This window comes from Aquarana catesbeiana, linkage group LG03, assembly GCF_042186555.1.
Source record: "Aquarana catesbeiana isolate 2022-GZ linkage group LG03, ASM4218655v1, whole genome shotgun sequence".
Taxonomy (NCBI): Eukaryota; Metazoa; Chordata; class Amphibia; order Anura; family Ranidae; genus Aquarana; species Aquarana catesbeiana.
Genome location: NC_133326.1, coordinates 332,430,787 through 332,452,519, shown reverse-complemented (window position 1 = coordinate 332,452,519; position 21,733 = coordinate 332,430,787). Strand labels below are relative to the sequence as shown.

Below are 21,733 nucleotides of genomic sequence, written 5' to 3'. Positions count from 1 at the left end.
TTCAGTGTTAGCAATTGTCTGTAATGCCCTACTGCTGCAAGTTTTCGAAATCTAACTGTTAATTCTTTAGGCAGGTGTAAACCCGGGGGACACTCAGAATGCTATGATAGTTAAAACCCACCATCACGCTGCTCATCTTAAAATTATTCCCCTGTTCTGTGTCCCCACTGGCAGTATTTTATGCTTCTGGTGTTTTAATAGTCACCTTTTCTGAAACCTTTGAGCTAGTCACGTGACGTCGCAGGGTCCTCTTCATCTTTGCCTCTTCTTCAGACTAGGATGTCCTAAGTGATGTAGAAAGTGATGCTGATGTGATGACATCAGCGTCACTCTCTTCAAAAGTACACTTTGAATGAAGGCATGGTGACACCCTCTCAGGGCCTTGACACCTTGCACTCACAATTTTCACTCGATCTTCCATGTTGAGTGACTTGGGCCGTCATTCATCCCGGAAAGACAGTGGATGTCCTGTGGTGAGTAAGAGGTACAATACAGGTACAGGTACAGTAGATGACAGCCCTATTTAAGATGAGTATTGAAGCCTGATCTGCATCTGGAGGACCTATTCAAGAACTAAAATATTGCTTGGAGTTGGGATTTCAATGGATATTAAAGGCCCATTAAATAAAAAATAAAAAAGTAAACATATCATACTTACCTGCTCTGTGTCATAGTTTTGCACAGAGCAGCCCCCGAGCCTCCTATTCTTGGGTCCCCCACTGGAGCTTCTGGCCCCTCCCCATTGCCAAAATCCCCTATAGCAGGTTGCCACTCGTGCATGCTCATTCCCAAGCTACCTCTATGTGAAATAAGACACACAGAGCATGGCTCAGCCCCACCACCTGCTCCCTCCTCACATGCTGTGATTGACAGCAGCAGAAATCATTGGTTCCCACTGTTGTGCCTCAGCCGATGAGGAGGGAGAGACCTGGGAGAGCAGCTGCTCTCATGCACATCACTGGATCGAGATCGGGCTCGGGTAAGTATTAGGGGGGTCTGAGGGGGAGCTATACACAGAAGGTTGTATACCTGTATATTCTACACGCATAGAATGCTTGAAGGTAAAAAAAAAAACCTTCAGCCTTTACAACCACTGTAGCCTCGCTGGCGGTATGATTATGTCAGATTTTTAAATATCAAAGCGGTACAATAGTTTTGCATACAAATTTGGCGTTCTATATTGTAGGCCTGTAATTCTTACAACACACTTAAATCTGTCCAAACAAGAGTCTAGTAGACATCCTGGGTATGATAAAGTTTGAAACACAAAATCATAAATTATAATATAATAAATAACTATAAATAATTATAAAAAAATAATATAATAATAATAAAATGAATTTCCCCACAATTCACTATCGCTCAATTCTGCAAGTGTTCTAATTTACTATCGCTGTTTTCTAGCTGGTCTAAAACCACTTTTGACGTAAAGGGACACTTTTTGGTTGCTATGGACAATCTCAAGTTTCCAGGCAGAAAGAACAGTATATATAATATAAAAGTGCATGCAGGGCACTGGACAAAGCACTGGGGACAAAAGGGAGGTGAAATGATTTGATACAGTAATGTAATCTGTAAGATTACAGTGTAATGTATGTGTTATGTATTTTGTATTCAAATTGTATTGTATAAGTATTTTGTATACATTTGCCACCGGGCTTTGCCCCCATGCATCGTGACACTCGCAGGGAACGCAGCCTGGAATACAGAGCATCGAGCGCATGATCTGGCGGAGGACACAGCGGGGGGACATCGCAAGATCCTGGTGACAAGGTAAGTATGCTGTACCAGGATTCTGCAATGCAATCCCGAGTGTGGCTCGAGGTTACCGCTATTGGTACTGAAATTTAGCCACACTCAGGAATACTGCCAGGAGGGTTAAAGTGGTTGTAAACCCCATTAATGAAATTTGACCTAAGGACATATATCTGTAGTGTTTACTTCTCTCTCTCCAAAGCTCTAATTGCCGTGTCTTTCTGCTGCTCTGTTCCTCTGTTATCAGCAAAGTCATTTCTGACAAGTTCTACAATCAGCCAACTGAAATTCCTCATAGACGTTTATAATCCTAACACTAAGGAGAGATGGAGAACCAGAAGTTGGATAGCACTTGTTGAGAGTTCCAGACAGAGAAATGGGGGACTAAAGGCACAAGGGTGTATACACTAAACTCCCTCTCACCCTCTGCTCCATCAATCCCTTCTTGCAGAATTTGCATTGGGTTGCCCTTTAGGAAAAACACAGCATGAGGATGGATGCTTAGCCATATTAGACGTAACATGAATGTACATCATTTCATTTTGGGATGAGTACGTTGTTGGGCAGTGAACGGGGAACTAAATGTCTGTAATCACAGTATTTTTTTAAATTTCCCTTTTCACTGCCAGTCACTTATTAAGATCTGTTATGGCATGAACATATTATGCAATAGGAAATATAACCAACCACACGTCATCCATTAATTGGTGCTTTCATCTGAAATGAGCGTGGGTTTCATTATCTTGTCAGATCAGTTTTGTTCTGCAGAAGGTCATTTGGCATCTTATCTTAGATAACTCTGCACTGAAGTTCTTAAAAAAAATGATTCCTTATTCTTAATTAATTCCTTATGACTGAGCTCACCTCATCAAAATAGCAATCATATCCTACAACACTGCATGTTGGCAGTGTCAAACGGTTTTAATGAAGATATTCACATAAATATATCAGTCATCAAAGACAAAATGGATTGAGTGAGCAGTGAGTAGTGAGAAGTTCATTGATCAACTATACAGTAAATCCACTTTTACTTTTCGCAAACATTAGCATGTTTAGTATAGTGACATATCTGCCATTTCATGCTAGGGAGAGGCTGATTGTAGTATCCTTTTTAGGATTAATTAATTATTAATTTCAATTTCAAGTTCAATATAGAAAATGAAAAAAATATGCTAGCTTACCGCTAAAAAAAAAAAAAAAAAAAAAGGCCTCCGCTACCGTCCTAGGTCACCCCTATCCACCCCCCTATACAATTTAGATTGACGTATCCAGCTGGTATTTACATGTCCAAAGAACTGTTTAGATCTTGTCACAAACCTGGGGCAGAATGGGTTGCTAGTAGTGTATTAAACCTACAGACCTAAGCCTAGCCTCGTTGTCTGAGAGCCCTCAAGTGAACTAGCCTGTCGTAGTTAGCCCTCCACACCTGGAGTGTATTCTCTCAGTGAGAGAACTTTTTGTTATACTTTTGGTACTGCAGTACACACTGAGTATAGCTTTAAAGGTACCTGGGTTTATTACATTGTATTTGTATTGCACTGATTTCCATATGTTGACACTGAACTACTGATCTGTGTTACCTTTTTATTTTGGTCTGTCAATGCAATCTGCTTATATTTTAAAGGTCAGTTTGTGCCATCTTTGCATGACTGTTGGGACTTCCCAGCAAAAGTATTCTGGTGGTGTCAGTGGGAGTGAGGTTCCATCTTATGGCCAGAGAAAGAACAGAGGACCCAATATTACCAGCGGCTTCTGCGGGAGTACCGCTACATATGTTATGGGACATTCATTTAGGCCTCATTCACACTTAGCACACCCTCAGCATCCCCTCAATGTGCATATTTGCATGCTTTTTTTGGGCAACACACATAGGGTAGCTCGCCAAAGAAGCTCCTGCATCTGTTCAGGCATAGTGCTTCATGTGTTTTTTACCACGCGTTTGCGGTGCCATTAAGAATTAATTGCACCACGAGTGCCAATAACGTTTTTAATGCGTTTTTCACATGTGCCAGGAACACATACACAAACAGGCAGATGTGAATGAAGCCTTAATGTGTAAGTTCATTGTTTCACAAAAAATGAATAGGTGAATTAACACCCTACACCCTTCCCACCCCAGGCCCCACTGCACTTACCTCCATAGGGGATTAGCTGTCACTGCCCATGCAGCCGGTACAACACTCCCGTAAGCCCTAGGAAATGACAGGGAAGAAGATCGGGCTTTCAAATCCTCAGACAGGAGAGGAGTACAGAGGGTAACAACGTTTAGTATTTGCAGCATAGGAATGTGGAGCTCATGACAGTGGGTAGTATGTATAACAGAGGAGTGTGGAGTTCATGACAGTGGGTAGTATTTATAACAGAGGAGTGTGGAGTTCATGACAGTGGGTAGTATGTTTAACAGAGGAGTGTGGAGTTCATGACAGTGGGTAGTATGTATAACAGTGGAGTGTGGAGTTCATGACAGAGGGTAGTATGTATAACAGAGGAGTGTGGAGTTCATGACAGTGGGTAGTATGTATAACAGAGGAGTGTGGAGTTCATGACAGTGGGTAGTATTTATAACAGTGGAGTGTGGAGTTCATGACAGAGGGTAGCATGTATAACAGAGGAGTGTGGAGTTCATGACAGTGGGTAGTATGTATAACAGAGGAGTGTGGAGTTCATGACAGAGGGTAGCATGTATAACAGAGGAGTGTGGAGTTCATGACAGTGGGTAGTATGTATAACAGAGGAGTGTGGAGTTCATGACAGTGGGTAGTATGTATAACAGAGGAGTGTGGAGTTCATGACAGTGGGTAGTATTTATAACAGTGGAGTGTGGAGTCCATGACAGAGGGTAGCATGTATAACAGAGGAGTGTGGAGTTCATGACAGTGGGTAGTATGTATAACAGAGGAGTGTGGAGTTCATGACAGAGGGTAGCATGTATAACAGAGGAGTGTGGAGTTCATGACAGTGGGTAGTATGTATAACAGAGGAGTGTGGAGTTCATGACAGTGGGTAGTATGTATAACAGAGGAGTGTGGAGTTCATGACAGAGGGTAGCATGTATAACAGAGGAGTGTGGAGTTCATGACAGTGGGTAGTATGTATAACAGAGGAGTGTGGAGTTCATGACAGTGGGTAGTATGTATAACAGAGGAGTGTGGAGTTCATGACAGTGGGTAGTATTTATAACAGTGGAGTGTGGAGTTCATGACAGAGGGTAGCATGTATAACAGAGGAGTGTGGAGTTCATGACAGTGGGTAGTATGTATAACAGAGGAGTGTGGAGTTCATGACAGTGGGTAGTATGTATAACAGAGGAGTGTGGAGTTCATGACAGTGGGTAGTATGTATAACAGAGGAGTGTGGCGTTCATGACAGTGGGTAGTATGTATAACAGAGGAGTGTGGAGTTCATGACAGTGGGTAGTATGTATAACAGAGGAGTGTGGAGTTCATGACAGTGGGTAGTATGTATAACAGAGGAGTGTGGAGTTCATGACAGTGGGTAGTATGTATAACAGAGGAGTGTGGAGTTCATGACAGTGGGTAGTATGTATAACAGAGGAGTGTGGAGTTCATGACAGTGGGTAGTATGTATAACAGAGGAGTGTGGAGTTCATGACAGTGGGTAGTATGTATAACAGAGGAGTGTGGAGTTCATGACAGTGGGTAGTATGTATAACAAAGGAGTGTGGAGTTCATGACAGTGGGTAGTATGTATAACAAAGGAGTGTGGAGTTCATGACAGTGGGTAGTATGTATAACAAAGGAGTGTGGAGTTCATGACAGTGGGTAGTATGTATAACAAAGGAGTGTGGAGTTCATGACAGTGGGTAGTATGTATAACAAAGGAGTGTGGAGTTCATGACAGTGCGTAGCAGTGGCGGTGCATCCATAAGGGCGCCCCCTCTCTCCAGCCACCCCCTCTATGACCAGTGGATTCATGCTATGCAAGAATCTGTCCAGTACACGGTCGCAATACATTGCTTTGCAGCATTTTTAACTTGGGGTCGCTTTCAGGACTTGCTCACACTATCAGTCGAAGAATGGTAAAACCCTGCAGTTGAGCCATGCTTTTACTACCCCCCCCCCCCAACCAAGGCTAGGGGTATATACAGGACACGTTATAGCCACAATGGTTTGCTTTGCTTTCAAGTAAATGGAGCCACTCTGCAACTGTGCTGGTGTGGGGTTCAAGGAGTTATAGCAGGCAGTAAGGAGGCAATACAATGCCTCCTCACTGCCTGTCAGATGCTCACCAAAAAGAGATCCAAATGCAGATCACTCTTCAGATAGCAACACTAGTGTGATCGGGCCCTCAGAGGGAGGTAAGCACTTCCATCTGTCTTAAAGGGCTCGTTCACAGTAGTGTTGCTCTCTAAAGAGCTATACAAACACAGCTCACTCTTCAAAGACCAATTTCATAGGTGGTGAGGAGGATTGTATCACCTCCTCACTACCTGCTTTAAACCCTTTGATCCCCACACTGGCATGTCGTGCATTGTACACAGTTTTGGGGCTCTTAAAGAGTGGCCCCGTTGACTTGAGCAGGTTGTGGTCAAGCCATAAGAACTATAGTTCCTGCCATTGTTCTTTGACCATAATGGGCAGGAGAAGATTTACATCCAGCACCACATCTGTTAAATTTAGACACACTAATATACAAAGAAGAGGACTTTAAAGGTACTAGTCAATACACAATTTTTAAAAGATAACACTTCTTTTGGTTTTAACCTGATTTTAATTAATAAAAAAAAAACATATTAAGGTTTCATTTCACAGTAACAGACTGAATATTACATACTCCGTATCCGCATTTTTTTTTTATACTAGTAATGGCGGCGATCAGCGATTTTTATTGGGACTGCGACATTGCAGTGGGCAGATCGGACACTTTTTTGGGACCATTGACATTTATACAGCGATCAGTGCTATAAAAATGCACTGATTACTGTGTAAATGTCACTGGCAGGGAAGGGGTTAAAACTAGGGGGCAATCAAGGGGTTAAATGTGTTCCCTAGTTAGTGTTTATAACTGTGAGAGGATGGGACTAACTAGTGGAGGAGTCAGATTGTTGTTCCTACTTAGTAGGAACAGACGATCTGTCTCTCCTCCCCTGCCAGAACTCTCGTGCCCGCGATCATGGATGGCTGTAGTGCCTGCTATGGCTCTTAAAGGAGCCGCCGTACCGGTTCGCACAGTGGTGCCATTCTGCCGACGTAAGTGGTTAACATAACACTGTGCACTTACCATACAGTTCCATGCTAAGATATGTTGGTGGTGAAGCCAATATATGCTTTTCTGGATAGCTTTTCCTGTACATCAGCCTATAGACTGATGCAGTGCTTTCTCCTGTAGGAACCGCTGGAATTTGCCCCGCAGCCATGCACACAATCTCAGCCATGCACACGATCTCAGCCACACATTTCCTCAATAACCAGTCTGGGAGCGTTGTTTTTGTTTTTTCCTATATTTGGAGTAATGGGGATAGGGTTGGGGGAACTGAGTGGGATACTCCAAAAGAAACTATGTACAAGTTGAGGAGAGTGAACTCCTTTCTATTAAGCTGAACCAGGAGTCCTTGCATATAGCAAACTATGAACTTAGCTTAGTAGTGGAAACAGTTAAATGTAGAGCTGAGGCAGAGGTCCTTGCATATAGCAAACTGTGAACTTGGATTGTAGTAAAAGCAATCAAATGCAGGCTTCTTTCTTTAGAGCAATAAGAGCATAGTCCCTTCACAAGGAATTAGATAAACTAAGCTCTTCAGGACACCAGCCGGTGTTCCCTTTAAATATACACATATGCCGCGTACGCACGACAGGACTTTCTGGGAAACTAGGTCCGACGTTCTTCCCGCCGGACTTCTGCCGGACTTTCTGAACGAACGGACTTGCCTACACACGACCGAACTTTCCGGCTGACTAGGTCCGCCGGTCTTCCCGACGGACTTTCACCGGAGTTACGGCGGACTTTCAGAATGAACGGACTTGCCCACACACAGACAAGTCCGTTCATTTTGAACGTGACTCGGGTACGACGGGACTTGAAAAGGAAGTCAATCTCGCCGCTTTTATCGTCGCAGAGCATACCAGGCCTTTAGGTCTGGTATGGATTCTAAGGGGAACCCCCTATGCTGAAAAAACGGCGTGGGGTTCCCCCCCAAAATCCATACCAGACCCCGATCCGAGCACGCAGCCCGGCCGGTCAGGAAAGGGGGTGGGGACGAGCGAGCGCCCCCCCCCCCTCCTGAACCGTACCAGGCCGCATGTCCTCAACATGGGGGGTGGGTGCTTTGGGGCAGGGGGGCGCAGAAGCCCTCCAGGCTGGATTGATCCTCTGCAGGTAAACGACCCAGAGCTTTGTGTCTCTGACTTTTTTATACAGACTCCCAGCAGCCTTCAAGGCCCTGTTCCCTGGGATTGGCCAGGGCGGCATAAATATTCATACTGCAATCTGCCTAACTCCACACCCATGTTCCAGAAAATTCTACACTCTCTGAAAAGCAGGGAGAGTAAACAGACTATCAGCAGCTGAAAATACTGAACTGATCTAATTAATCAGCTGCGCTAGTTACAATGAGCACAGCTAGATTCGCCTGACACAACAAATGCATCCACACTGGTTACAGCGCGGCAAGCTAAAATTTCCTGACAAAAAGAAACCAAGTTCCACCGAACACAGTGAGTCAGCACTAAATGTAACTACCCCCCAGAATCTATTTAGGAGATTGCTACACTAATTGCACTAAAAAGCAATGCGTTCAGCCTATCCTTAGCCTGAAATGGCTGTCCTCTTTTTGTACTTTAGCATGAATTTAGCATGAATGTCAGTTGTACAGCAATGCATGTACAACTCGGATAATTTTTTATGTAGCACCCTCCTAGATAGGTGCAAAGATTAGGTAGATTTAGTTATGGCTAACTGTGTTCAGTGTAGCTGCATTTTTGTTGTTAGGTAAATTTAGCTTGCATCTCACTGTAATCAGTGTGGCTGAAAATTCTGGTTCAGGCAAATGTAGTTCTAGCTCAGTGTAAGCAATGCAGATACATATGATTATTTAGGTCTGTTCAGTGTTTCAGATGCTGCAGGTGTGATTGCTTCCTCTGTATAACAGAAAACTGTAGATCTCTCTGAAACACAGGCATGGAGCAATGCAAATGGCAGCATGAATATTTATACAGCCCTGGCCAATCCCAGGAGGGTGGCCCTGAAGGCTGCTGGGAGTCTGTATAAATACTCTAAGACACAGAGCAGTCTTGTCTTTTTGTTCAGGAGAGAACACAGCCCGGAGGGCTTGCTGTCCTCTGGGCAGTCCTGCCATGGATTTGCTGTACATGAGTCCTCAACTGGGCTAGCTGAGAGGCCTGGATGCTGAAGTTACGGAGATCTGACTGAGAGGCTGTCGTCTGAAGATCTAGTCTAGTATCACAGGAGAAAGGTGTTGCATTGATGTTGAAAGGAGGCAACCAACTTTCCTAGGACATTTGTGAGTGCAGACTGCTGTGAGATCTTAGAGGCTGTGGGCTGCTGCCACCTCTCTGGTGTTAGAGAGTTTGTGTTTGTGTAAAGGGGACATTGGCTGGTGTCCTGAAGAGCTCAGTCTATATATTTTTTTTTGTGAAGGGACTATGCTCTGATTGTTCAACGAAAAAAGCTTTTGTGCTTTTGATTGCTTCTACTACCAAGTCCACAGTTTGCTTTTGCGAGGACTTGTGCTTCAGTTCTACAAGTTCTTTTTTGAATATCCCACTCAATTGCCCCAACCCTTTCCAAATTACCCCAAAAATAAAAACACCAAAAAAAAGAACACCCCTGGACTTGTTATTGAGTGACTGTGGATGTGTGCCTGGCTGCGGGGCAATCTATTGGGAAAAAGAACCTGGGCAATTTCCAATGGTTCCTTCGGGGGTAGTTATTGAAAGTTATTATTAGCTATTTGCTGTATATTGTATAGAATGTATTTTAGGCATAGTGATCTTCTAAAATGTATGTGATCTCAGTTAAAGCGACTTAATTTCCCTTGATATAAATTGGCTATTATTTTGATGTACAAAATGTATTATCACACAACAATTACGTTACATTTCATTTAACAACTATATTAAAATATTTATTGAAGCCTACTTTTAGTAATACAGTTTACTGGCAGTTTAGCTAGCAGATCAATTATCATTTTCTGACTGACGCTGCCGACTGTGCTTTTACCTGAAGGCGACATGATGCAACAGGGTGATGTATAAGCTGGAGCCAAATATGTAAAGAGAACTAACCACACTGTATTATTCCCATATGTCAGTGTTTTGTTCATGGCTGAAGGCTGGTGGATACTGTTTATTAGATCATTTGTAAGATGTTATTCTGGCTTAACTTGGATAGTTTTCTAGCTAAACCAAGGCACTAGAGGAATGTTCTAATGTAAACTACCTGCAGTCATAAGCCAGGACTGTTTGATATAGAAGGACTTGTAGTGTGTGCAAAAAAATTGAGATTGATGTTTGATTAGTGCTGGTCACAAGGATTACACTCTAGAAAATAGTACATCAGGCTAAATTTCAAAGACCACAAGACAAAAGTTTATTACAGTGCAGCAATTTATGTGTTCAGATATTAAAAGACAATTCCACCCAAATGTGATATCCAAGTACTAGATTAAGTCTGGTGGCCTGAATCTATCCCTGGCCACTAATGTCTTATGTCTCTATGTACTCCCTGCCAAATCTCCACATTATTTTTTTGTCCATTTTGGAGATTTGGGTGTTCCTGCTCACTCTGCATGCTCCAGCAAGAGAAATAAAATATCTGTCAGGTAGTCCAATAGTGGCAATAGATGGTTTGAATCATGTACTGTATGGGCAGGCTGAATGCACCCAGGTTGACCAATCAACTTGGGTACAACCAGCCTGACAGATTTTACATGCAATTTTAAATGTTCTCCCGGCGGGGACGACTTCCCACACCTGTAAATAATACAAAACAAGAACCTCTGCGCTACTAAAAAGTGAAGACTGAAGAGATGCTGCAAAATCTAGTTGTGTTCTCAAATCAACCAATAATTAAAGTGCATATATAAGAATGATTTTTTTCCCAAAAAACAATCCGTAAAACTAAATAAATCACAGTGTAATCACAAATGAGTACATTGAGACATGAATAATTTCTTAAAAATGGTGAAGATCAAAAACTGAAGGTAATTCAAAAGTTCCAGTGCTAGATAGCTAAGTAATGGCTCTTGAAACAAATTAATAGCAATCAAAGAAACCAGGTTGACAATGTGTATCAAAAACTATTAATAATAATATTAATAATTATAAAAAGCCCAGTGAACAAAAAATTATGATATAAAAAGTAAGTGACCAAAATAACAATGTGCAATCGTGACTCCAAAAAATGTAGAAAATTAAAATAAATAAAATGAGTCCACAAAATAGTGAAAGGCCGTTCATAAATATTCTCAGTGAATGCAACAAAATTTGAAAATGTGTAATTAGTGGTGGGATGACAGCTAGGATACGTGCTCACAGAGCCCTTACCTTAAAAGGCAAGGGTAAATTCCTTAAAAGTTATGATGAATAGCAGTTGGAGACCAGTAGCTTAGTCCGGAGAATAGATGATAGATGTAGGGCCGGGTCAGGCTCGCATCAGAATCCAGATAGATATAGAAGAAAAGAACAAGAAGGGGCCTATTGCCCTGTACAGCTTTTTTATTGATTAAATTTTGGTCGATGTTACTACACAATTGGAGGCCCCTTCTTGTTCTTTCTTCTTGTGTGAACTCCAGCAATTTGTGCAGAACCTCCAGCTTAAATGGGGGGGGGGGAATATAAATATTTGCCAATAACTCTACTCAACTGAAACTCTAGACGGCACTCTTGTATCATACATGCCATAGGTCAAATATGTCAAAAGGTCAAGTTATTGTTAGTCCTTATTTACACAGCTTTGTTTGACATGAACTCCCTTAAAGGCTACGTTCACTTTTTTTTTCTAAATTCCAGCTCCTCTATGTACCAATATACCATTAATGTACCTCTGTTGAAGAAAAATAAAAGATTTCTTTGATTTTTTGGAACAAGGCCTTACCTTAGCCCCTGGTGTGTTCCATAGAAAAGTTCATGATTTTAGGATGGAAAAATCAGTAAGACACAGGAAACAGTTCAACAGCTGACCTCATTACCACACACACTCTGCACCTATCAACTATGTCTGGATTCCCTCCATGTGTGCGTTTGGCTGGCTTTTCCTAAATCAACATACCAGGAAGTAGTGAACTTTTCTATGGAACACACAAGGGGCTAAAGTAAGGCCTTGTTCTAAAAATCAGAGAAAGCTTTAATTTTGCAACAGAGGTACATTAATGGTATAGTGGTACATAGGGGAGCTGTAATTTTAAAAAATTGCGAACTAAGCCTTTAAAATAAAAATAATGGAACTGAAAAAAGTTGCCATTGACTTGGTGACATTGGCCCAATACACAATAGGATCTATTTTCCCATTGTATTAGAGGATAGCTTGTTCAAATTTTCAATTACATATTTTTGAAAAGGTCCATTTACAGAAACCTGGATGTTTACTTCTAAAACAAACAGATTTTTTATGTACAGCAAATAGAGAAAAAAGGTGCAGCGAAAGATATAGTCCACAGGGCGATGAACTCAAGATGTATCACAAATTTTGGTGAGAAAAACACTTGATCGGGGAAGAGGGAGAGCCACCACTATCACCCAAACACACTGCCTCTTACCCTCCTCTGTGGACCCTTATGTACATCCCCAGGAAACATAAAAGAACAGGCCTCAAGGTGCAGTAATCGTAATAACATCAATTTATTGTGGATAATAACAAGAATTGCACTCACATGATAGTAGATTAAAAATCTCTTGTGTTATGGTCTCATTACATGAGAACCTCCAACAAGATGGCCGCTGTGTCCCGCAAAGAATCCACAATAAATTGATGTTAAGATTACTGCACCATGAGGCCTGTTCTTTTATGTTTCCTGGGGATGTACATAAAGGTCCACAGAGGAGGGTAAAAGGCAGTGTGTTCGGTGATGGTGGTGGCTCTCCCTCTTCCCTGATCAAGAGTTTTTCCTCACCAAGATTTGTGATACATCTTGAGTTCATCGCCCTGTGGACTATATCTTTAAGTGCTGCACCTTTTTTCTCAAATTTTCTTTATATTGGTGTTCATCCATTTTTTGTGCAGGTAGTCCAATAGTGGCAATAGATGGTTTGAATCATGTACTGTATGGGCAGGCTGAATGCACCCAGGTTGACCAATCAACAACAAAAAAAAAAAAACAGAATATTACAAGCACTGATGGATTAAGTCACCTGCATCTCAAGGAAGCCTAAAATCCAGCAAAAGCTATGCTGTCCAGTTCCAGGCCCAATGCACATATTACATTAAAATGTGCAGGCACATTGAAAACACAATGCCAGTCTCTCAGTTGATATTAGCTTCCTAGCTTTCCAAAGGAACCCCTGAGAATGTTTATTAGGATGCTCAAAATCTGAATTTTAGTTACACTTTTCTGCTTTGCTTATGTAGGCATCAAATGGACTATACATATGTGTATTTTAATGTGCTTCATTATTCAACAGATTGGTGAATCAGAAGCTGTAGACCAAGGCAAGCCTGTGACCCAAGTAGCAGGATTGACTCTTATTCTTCATACAATCACCGGTAAGAAAATTGATTTTATTTACAGGCCAGTGTGGCCACAATGGCAGTAAGTAGGTTAGTTGACCATGAAGCTGTATTTTTTTAAAACAATATCTGTCACTTTTCAAATATTTCAATAATCACTCACTGGAAGTTATGACATTTTTAATTATCCTTTATATGTCTAAAGTTTGTATTTTCAGAATCAACACTTTCTACAAACACATTTGTCCTGATATAGCTTGAGAGGTTGACCTCCTGTGTCCATTTCATGATAGCTATACTGCATAGTTCTGTTGTACATCCTTCTTCCTTCTTTAACCACCCTCATACCTCCTAGCAAATCCATCGTATCTCCTGCAAACCTTAAAGGTTATTTTTAATGTTGTTGTATATATCTATTATGTCAAAAATAAAATAATTTTAAATACATGGTTTTCAATTTTTGTTAATAAGGCTAATATGAAAAGTTTCATAGAAATATTATATAACTACGATGGCCATGGGTAGGTAGATACACGCAAGGCACCATCTTTCTGCAGAGTGAGGTAACAGCTCCCCTTTGAATTGAACTGAATAGCAGGTGAGATCAGATTACGAATTGGGTGAAATGTGCAGCGCTTATGTGATCATGTAAACCATAACAAATAATATGAGTACAAAAAACGTGAATAAAAAAATGATGTGCTCAAAAATACTCCAAGCAGTCCTCTATTATGACATGTGATGTCTATAAACAAAGGAACTTGGACGTGTGATGTCCAAAAAAGAAGAAAAAAGTCAGTGACAAGCTTCAATCATGTGTGATGATAATCCTCAACCACATGTGGATATAATATAGTGACAGTCTTTAACTTCAAATATGTATGGTGTAATAACAGTTAATAGTAGGTCCACCACCAAAGACACCAGAAGCTGCTTACCAGAGGGATTGAACTCAAATAGGTGTACACCTAGTGAGTCAATCAAGCTTTGTGGTATAATATACCAAGGGGATCAGATGCTCTATCCAGATATGACCTCCAGATGGACCTCCGAACAGTTGTAAGGTATGGGTGGACTCAGTAGATATAGGCAGTCAGCCCCATCATTAAAAGAAAGAGGAAGGCATATAGTGTAACTCCGTATGGAAATTTTAATACATAAAAAGCAAAGGAAATACACTCACGTGTTAGCAGTAAAATCAAGCGCTTGTATAAAAGAAGACAGTGGTCTCAGCATATCCTTCCAACGCGTTTTGACTTAGAAGTCATCATCTGACCCCACCCAATTTGTCATTTTTGCAACTTTATCCACTGCTGTGCTGGCTGCTTTAGTTTTTTTTTTTTTTTTTTCTTTGAGACAGCGCAGTATATATTTGTTTGTAATTTAAAGTACTGTTATTGAGATCAGATTACGCACTCTGCTAAATGATAGAGGAGCAGAAACACCTGATTCCTCTCTTCTAGCCGAGATGAGACAGAGGCTGGATTGCATATATTTTGACTATGGAATCCTAATGTCAAGGACTAAAATGCATTTAAAAAACAATATTGTAATACTTTTTAATAGGGTTAAACATTCTGATCAATAAATGAGAAGGGACACTCCCCTTCCAGAACTGATGAGACCATCTGGCTTAGTGGTTTTAACACAGGCTGTCAGTAAGCATGCTAATTCAGTAGGAAAGCCAGTGATGTTTTGCAAACTGAGTTAAAAGTGTGTGGTAAGCCAAAACTTTTTTTAATTGTTTTGGATACAATAGAGAATTTGTACTTCCTGTTCTTTTACTAGACAGAAATGGAGGGAACTTTCCAAAAGCAACATAAACAAATTTCTGTTTGTGTCACTGTCCTCACTCCCTTTCTTGTTTAACTGTTGTTGGCAGTGCCGGGACAAGGTCACCCAGCGCTCAGTTGAAAGATGCCAAACTGTGTCTCATCCCTTCCCTTAGAGTTAGGGTTAGGGCACCCCCACCCCTGAAATAAACCATTGCGCCCAGGGCAGACGTTCCTCCTGCCCACCCCTTTTCCCAGCTCTGGTTGTTGGACATAAAGGGATGCGAAATCTCTCTAACGGAGCTTAAAAACCAGCTTAGTCGTAACCGGTTACCTTTGATCTTTGAAGTACAGCTGGCGAGCCAAGCTAGCACTTGGAAAGATTCGCACAACTAAGCAACTTTGAAATGATTATCTGGTGTGGTGTAGATCTATGTTACAGATGAAAGTGAGTTTAAAAAAGAAGACTGTGCTAGCAGGTGTGATGAGGTTACACTTGTGTCATATGTAGACTGATGTAGATCAAATGTATGTAGAAGGGATTCCTTAAAATAAAAAAACACTGGAAACTGAACTCTTATGCCGCGTACACACGGTCGGACTTTCCGGCGGAATTGGTCCGGCGGACCAGAGTGTGCCGGACAATCCGCCCGTGTGTAGGCGCCAGCGGACTTTTCCGGCTGACTTTTTCCCCAAAGTCCGCCGGACCAAGATTTGAAACCTGTTTTAAATTTATCCGCCGGACTCAGTTTCGAGCGGAAAGTCCGCTCGTCTGTGTGCTGGTCCGACGGAAAGCCCGCTCGTGTGTATGCTGGTCCGACGGACCAGATACGACGCGAGGGCAGGGTATTGCATCTCGCGCTCGCTGCAATAGGAAAAACAGATTTTCCTATTGCGGTGAGCGCGGGGCATACCGGGCCCTTAGGTCTGGTATGGATTATGAAGGGGAACCCCCTACGCCGAAAAAACGGCGCGGGGTCCCCCCTAAAATCCATACCAGACCCCAATCCGAGCACGCAGCCCGGCCGGTCAGGAAAGGGGGTGGGGACGAGCGAGCGCCCCCCCCTCCTAAACCGTACCAGGCCGCATGCCCTCAACATGGGGGGGTGCTTTGGGGGAGGGGGGGCCCTGCGGGGCCCCCCCTCCCCCAAAGCACCTTGTCCCCATGTTGATGAGGACAAGGGCCTCTTCCCGACAACCCTGGCCGTTGGTTGTCGGGGTCTGCGGGCGGGGGTCTTATCGGAATCCGGGAGCCCCCTTTGATAAGAGGGCCCCCAGATCCCGCCCCCCCACCCTATGTGAATGAGTATGGGGTACATGGTACCCCTACCCATTCACCTAGGGAAAAAGTGTCAATAATAAAACACACTACACAGGTTTTTAAAATAATTTATTAAACAGCTCCGGGGGGTCTTCCTCCGGCTTCGGGGGTTCCTCCGGTTCCTCTTCTCCCGGCGTCCGGTTGGTTCTTCTCCGCTCTCTTCTCCCGGTGTTCCAGTTCTTCGGCCGGCTCCTCTGCTGTCTTCAGGTAGCTCTATTGCCAGCAGAGGTCCGGGCTTCTGGGCTTCTGGGCTTCTTGGCTTCTTCCCTCTTCTCTTCTCCAGATGTTGACACGACGCTCTCTCCGGCTGGACTGCTCTCTGAGGGCTCCGTTGTGACTTATATAGGCGGAGACCCCGCCCCCTAATGATGTCACAGTCCCTGGGCATGCTGGGACTGTGACGTTTTAGGGGGCGTGGTCACCGGGCGATGTTGACCACGCCCCCTAAAACGTCACAGTCCCAGCATGCCCAGGGACTGTGACATCATTAGGGGGCGGGGTCTCCGCCTATATAAGTCACAACGGAGCCCTCAGAGAGCAGTCCAGCCGGAGAGAGCGTCGTGTCAACATCTGGAGAAGAGAAATGGGAAGAAGCCAAGAAGCCCAGAAGCCCAGAAGCCCAGAAGCCCGGACCTCTGCTGGCAATAGAGCTACCTGAAGACAGCAGAGGAGCCGGCTGAAGAACTGGAACACCGGGAGAAGAGAGCGGAGAAGAACCAACCGGACGCCGGGAGAAGAGGAACCGGAGGAACCCCCGAAGCCGGAGGAAGACCCCCCCCCGGAGCTGTACCCCATACTCATTTACATAGGGTGGGGGGGCGGGATCTGGGGGCCCTCTTATTAAAGGGGGCTCCCGGATTCCGATAAGCCCGCAGACCCCGACAACCAACGGCCAGGGTTGTCGGGAAGAGGCCCTTGTCCTCATCAACATGGGGACAAGGTGCTTTGGGGTGGGGGGCCCCGCAGGGCGCCCCCCTCCCTCAAAGCACCCCCCCATGTTGAGGGCATGCGGCCTGGTACGGTTTAGGAGGGGGGGGGCGCTCGATCGTCCCCACCCCCTTTCCTGACCGGCCGGGCTGCATGCTCGGATCGGGGTCTGGTATGGATCTTTGGGGGAACCCCACGCCGTTTTTTCGGCGTAGGGGGTTCCCCTTTATAATCTATACCAGACCTAAGGGCCTGGTATGCCCCGCGACGGGGCTCGCAAGGTGTCAGTCTTGCCGATAAAAACGGCAAGATTGATTTCCTTTTCTAGTCCCATCGCACATGAGTCACGTTCAAAATGAACGGACTTGTCCGTGTGTGGGCAAGTCCGTTCATTCTGAAAGTCCGCCGTACCTCCGGCGAAAGTCCGTCGGAAAGACGGGCGGACTTAGCCCGCCGGAAAAGTCCGGTCGTGTGTGGGCAAGTCCGTCCGTTTTAAAGTCCGGCGCACCTGGCGGACAAAGTCCGTCAGAAAGTGTGCCGGACCAAGTCCGCCGGAAAGTCCGACCGTGTGTACGTAGCATTAGGCATGAGTCAGGTCAACCACTTTGAAAATGGATAGCCCTATATTTAACCATTAAAAAGTAAAGAAAAAAAAAGTATATTATTAAAAAAAGAATTATAAAATGTACACCAGAATACAATAATCTGTTATAACTAGTGATGACAATTGGTATTTTCACAAGATTTACAGTATGTTTTTTTTTTACCCAACAGATGCGAAGGATCCTATAAAAGCAGGAGGACATATGGTTGAAAAGCAAGTTAAGGTAATATGCTGTGTCTATTACTGACTGGAACCCTATAGAAAACAGGGATCACAGTATTAAATGCTCACGACATTCTAAAAATACCAATTAAATAGACTTGGTAAGCACTGCTTACCTATGCTGCATCTATAATTTCTATTCTGGCATCATTAGCCAAAGTTTCTAGCTGTATGGTAATTAGCTTGTGCATTTTAAATATGCCTACCCCAACACAGCCCCAATTTATAACCCACGATAAATGCTTAACGGTCTCTGCCCAGGCTGTGAAGGTCTGATGAGTTGGATGCCGCTGACTAGTGAGGAAAGGTCAGGTGGTGTATCATCCATGGGTGCAGGGTTTTCACCGCACACGGGCCCCGAGGGGGGGCCCACTGTGCTCTGTCCCACCCTGCACTTATAGATGAACCATCCCTGGCTGACAGTCGGGACGATCGGTGCGGGCAGTTACAGGCACCGATCTCCCTGTTTACCTTTTAATTAAGCATCTGACAGCTGCGGGAGTGAGAGGAGCTCCTCCTCTCCACTGCTCATCCTCTCATTCCCACGACGGCCAACTGCTTTTTTGAAAGGTAAACAGGGAGATCGTTGCCTGTAACTGCCCGCACCGATCGTCCCAACTGTTACCCTGTGTCCTTCTCCACCCCCCCCCCACAGCAAACTGTCAGGATGGAGAGCAGAGGAAGGGGCTGGTAAACATGTCATTTACTGGCCCCTTCCTTTTCTGATTACTGACTCTGTTCATTCATAACTGAAGCATCGTAAACTACGATGTTTCAGTTTATGAATGAACAGGAGTCTCTGTCTCCTGTTTATTCTCCTATTCATTCAAAGGAAAGATGTCAGGGGGGCTGTTTAGACCCCTGATATCTCACCAAAGCTCCCCAACAGGGCTGATAAAAAAAAGGAAAAAAAAAAGAATTGCAATAAATAATAATATTAATAAAAACAATTTGAAAAATAATTAAAAAGAAAACTACAAACCCCCTCCTCCCCAAACAGCATTATGATAAAATAAATAATGTAAAACAAAATTCATTTGTAAAATTAATGAATAAATAATAAACAAAAAAAAACTACTGAAACCATCCACTGCTCTACTGACAATGCCTACTGCCCTACTGGCACCATCCACTGGCCCCCAAAAAGCATTTTGAAAAAAAAAATAATAATAAAAAATTAAATTGTAACAAAAAATTAAATTGTAAAAAAAAAATAAAACTAAAATAATAAAAGTAAAGAACTGCTGACACCATTTTCTGCCCTACTGACATGATCCTGCACATACTACCCAGAACTTTTTTCCCATAAATAGAGCTTTCTTTTGGTGGTATTTGATCATCTCTGTAAACAAAAAAAGAGAGACAATTTTGAAAAAAAACCCACAATATTTTGCTATAATAAATATCCCCATTTTTTTTAAAAAAAGCAAATTTTTTTCCATACACTCCGCACTCCTTTCCTGCACATGATACCCACCACCATACACTCCACACCCCTCTCCTGCACATACTCCCCATCGCTGGACACTATGGTGCTGTACATTCCCTATTTAACATTACCAAATTCTGCACTATGTAAGTAATCTCTGGCCACTCCCCCTTTAAGCCAGGCCTAATATTTAGCACAATTTAAACCATGCACACATTTCCCTTACCGTGCCACATTTTTTTGTTCATGCTTAGGGCCCACTTTTGAGCTTGCACACAGGCCCACTGATTTCATGATACGCCCCTGGTCCAGACCCAAAGCATACTGCAGAAATAGGAAGAGATAGCCTGGCCGCACACCTTACCTGCCCCCGAGTGGTTATCAGGTAAAAGCAGCCTCAGCTCGACTCATCCAGACCACAACTCGGGGGCAAGGAGAAACATGTCGGGGTTGTGGTCTGATTAAATTGAGCTGAAGCTGCTTTTACCTGCTAACCACTCGGGCTGGATTAGGTGTACGGTGGCTGGGCTATCACAGCCCCAATTTGGTTATACATTACTCCTAGACATTAAGAATGGATTTATTCATACCCTTCACTCATCATACTGCAATCTCCTGGAAGCTTCCTGTACAATAAGGCATAGTTCTGCAGGAGTTTGCACAGACATAAAATTATTAAAAGTACTCTGTAAACCTTTTTTTTCTGAAAGTCCTGTACAGTCTGGTTACAAGAAAATGTGAGAAAAACCAGGGTGGCAGTTCTTGCCCAAAATTTGTCATGAATCAAAGAGCAATCTTTTATATTTCTGTAGTTGAAACTTATCTTGCCATTTACTTCTATACAGAAAGAACATGCAACGAAGGAGAAAACTGTACTAAGTATGCAAAGAGCAGATCACCACCATCGAGAAAACAAGGAACCTAGTCCTGCAAATCATGCTTCAGTTGCCATCAAGTTTAATAAACCTGTCCAAACGAAAAATAGGCCTTATCGAACCCACAAAGACGTTGAAGGTATTTCTTGTGAACAAGTGCCATATTATGCAGTGGTTAAAAAAAAATGATAAAGAGTTGTTTACTAAAGCTAAAGCATAACATGGTAGTGCTCTTGTAAAGTATTTATTTATTTTATTTATTTATTTCAGGTACTTATATAGCGCCGTCAATTTACGCAGCGCTTTACATATACATTGTACATTCACATCAGTCCCTACCCTCAAGGAGCTTACAATCTAAGGTCCCTAACTCACATTCATACATACTAGGGACAATTTAGACAGGATCCAATTAACCTACCAGCATGTCTTTGGAGTGTGGGAGGAAACCGGAGTACCCGGAGGAAACCCACGCAGGCACAGAGAGAACATGCAAACTCCAGGCAGGTAGTGTGGTGGTTGGGATTCGAACCAGCGACCCTTCTTACTGCTAGGCGAAAGTGCTATCCACTGTACCACTGTGCCGCCCTAAGTATAAAACAATGTGGTAATAAAATAATTTGCATTACCATCCAGCTGATGAAGAATAAAGCTTTTGTTTTTCTAGGGGGATAAATAGTTTATTTTAATATGCTCAGACCCGTTCTCCGGATTCCACTCTTATACATGATGCATGGCTATCTAGCATGGAGTATAGGTGAAAGAATCAAAACACCATCAAGTAGACCTGTACCCTAATGATAGCACAGAGTTATATTAACTAGTATAGGCAAATAAAGATTAACAAAAGCAAGTAAATATTTACCTTTTCTGGAGAAAATACTGCCTTGGTTTACCTTCAGTAGTTGCCACCAAGCCAAAAGCCTAGGTTTTAGGTTATGCGATCTTTGTTATAGGGGTATAAGTATTCAGTTTTGCTGATCCTCACCTTCAGCAGAAACAGTCTGACCAATGCCTAGGCTTTCAGCTGTTCGATGATTACAGGGATTCTGTTGCAACATTGGCTCTCGCTAAGGTAAGCATTTAAACCCTGTAAGCTGTTACCATGGCAATTAGACCATTAACTCAGTTTTAGGTTATTATTAAGTGGAGATGGAAGTAAAGGCTTTGAAATCTTGATGCTCT

General features: G+C 43.0%; 1 protein-coding gene and 1 long non-coding RNA gene across 3 annotated transcripts in view; one reads left to right on the top strand and one right to left on the bottom strand.

The window, feature by feature from the left end:
• RGS14 (regulator of G protein signaling 14) overlaps positions 1–21,733 on the top strand; it is a 160,597-nt gene that overhangs the window by 133,231 nt on the left and 5,633 nt on the right. For both annotated transcript variants that reach the window (XM_073620523.1, XM_073620524.1), the window contains 3 exons: positions 13,353–13,434; positions 18,193–18,245; positions 20,519–20,687. In XM_073620523.1, the coding sequence (XP_073476624.1) occupies positions 13,353–13,434; positions 18,193–18,245; positions 20,519–20,687 (304 nt within the window). The remainder of the gene's footprint in view (positions 1–13,352; positions 13,435–18,192; positions 18,246–20,518; positions 20,688–21,733) is intronic.
• Positions 6–21,593, bottom strand: LOC141132275 (uncharacterized). The gene is made up of 3 exons (XR_012242876.1): positions 21,414–21,593; positions 3,891–3,947; positions 6–468 (listed from the first exon to the last, which is right to left on the bottom strand). It is a non-coding gene; the product is annotated as an uncharacterized lncRNA (long non-coding RNA).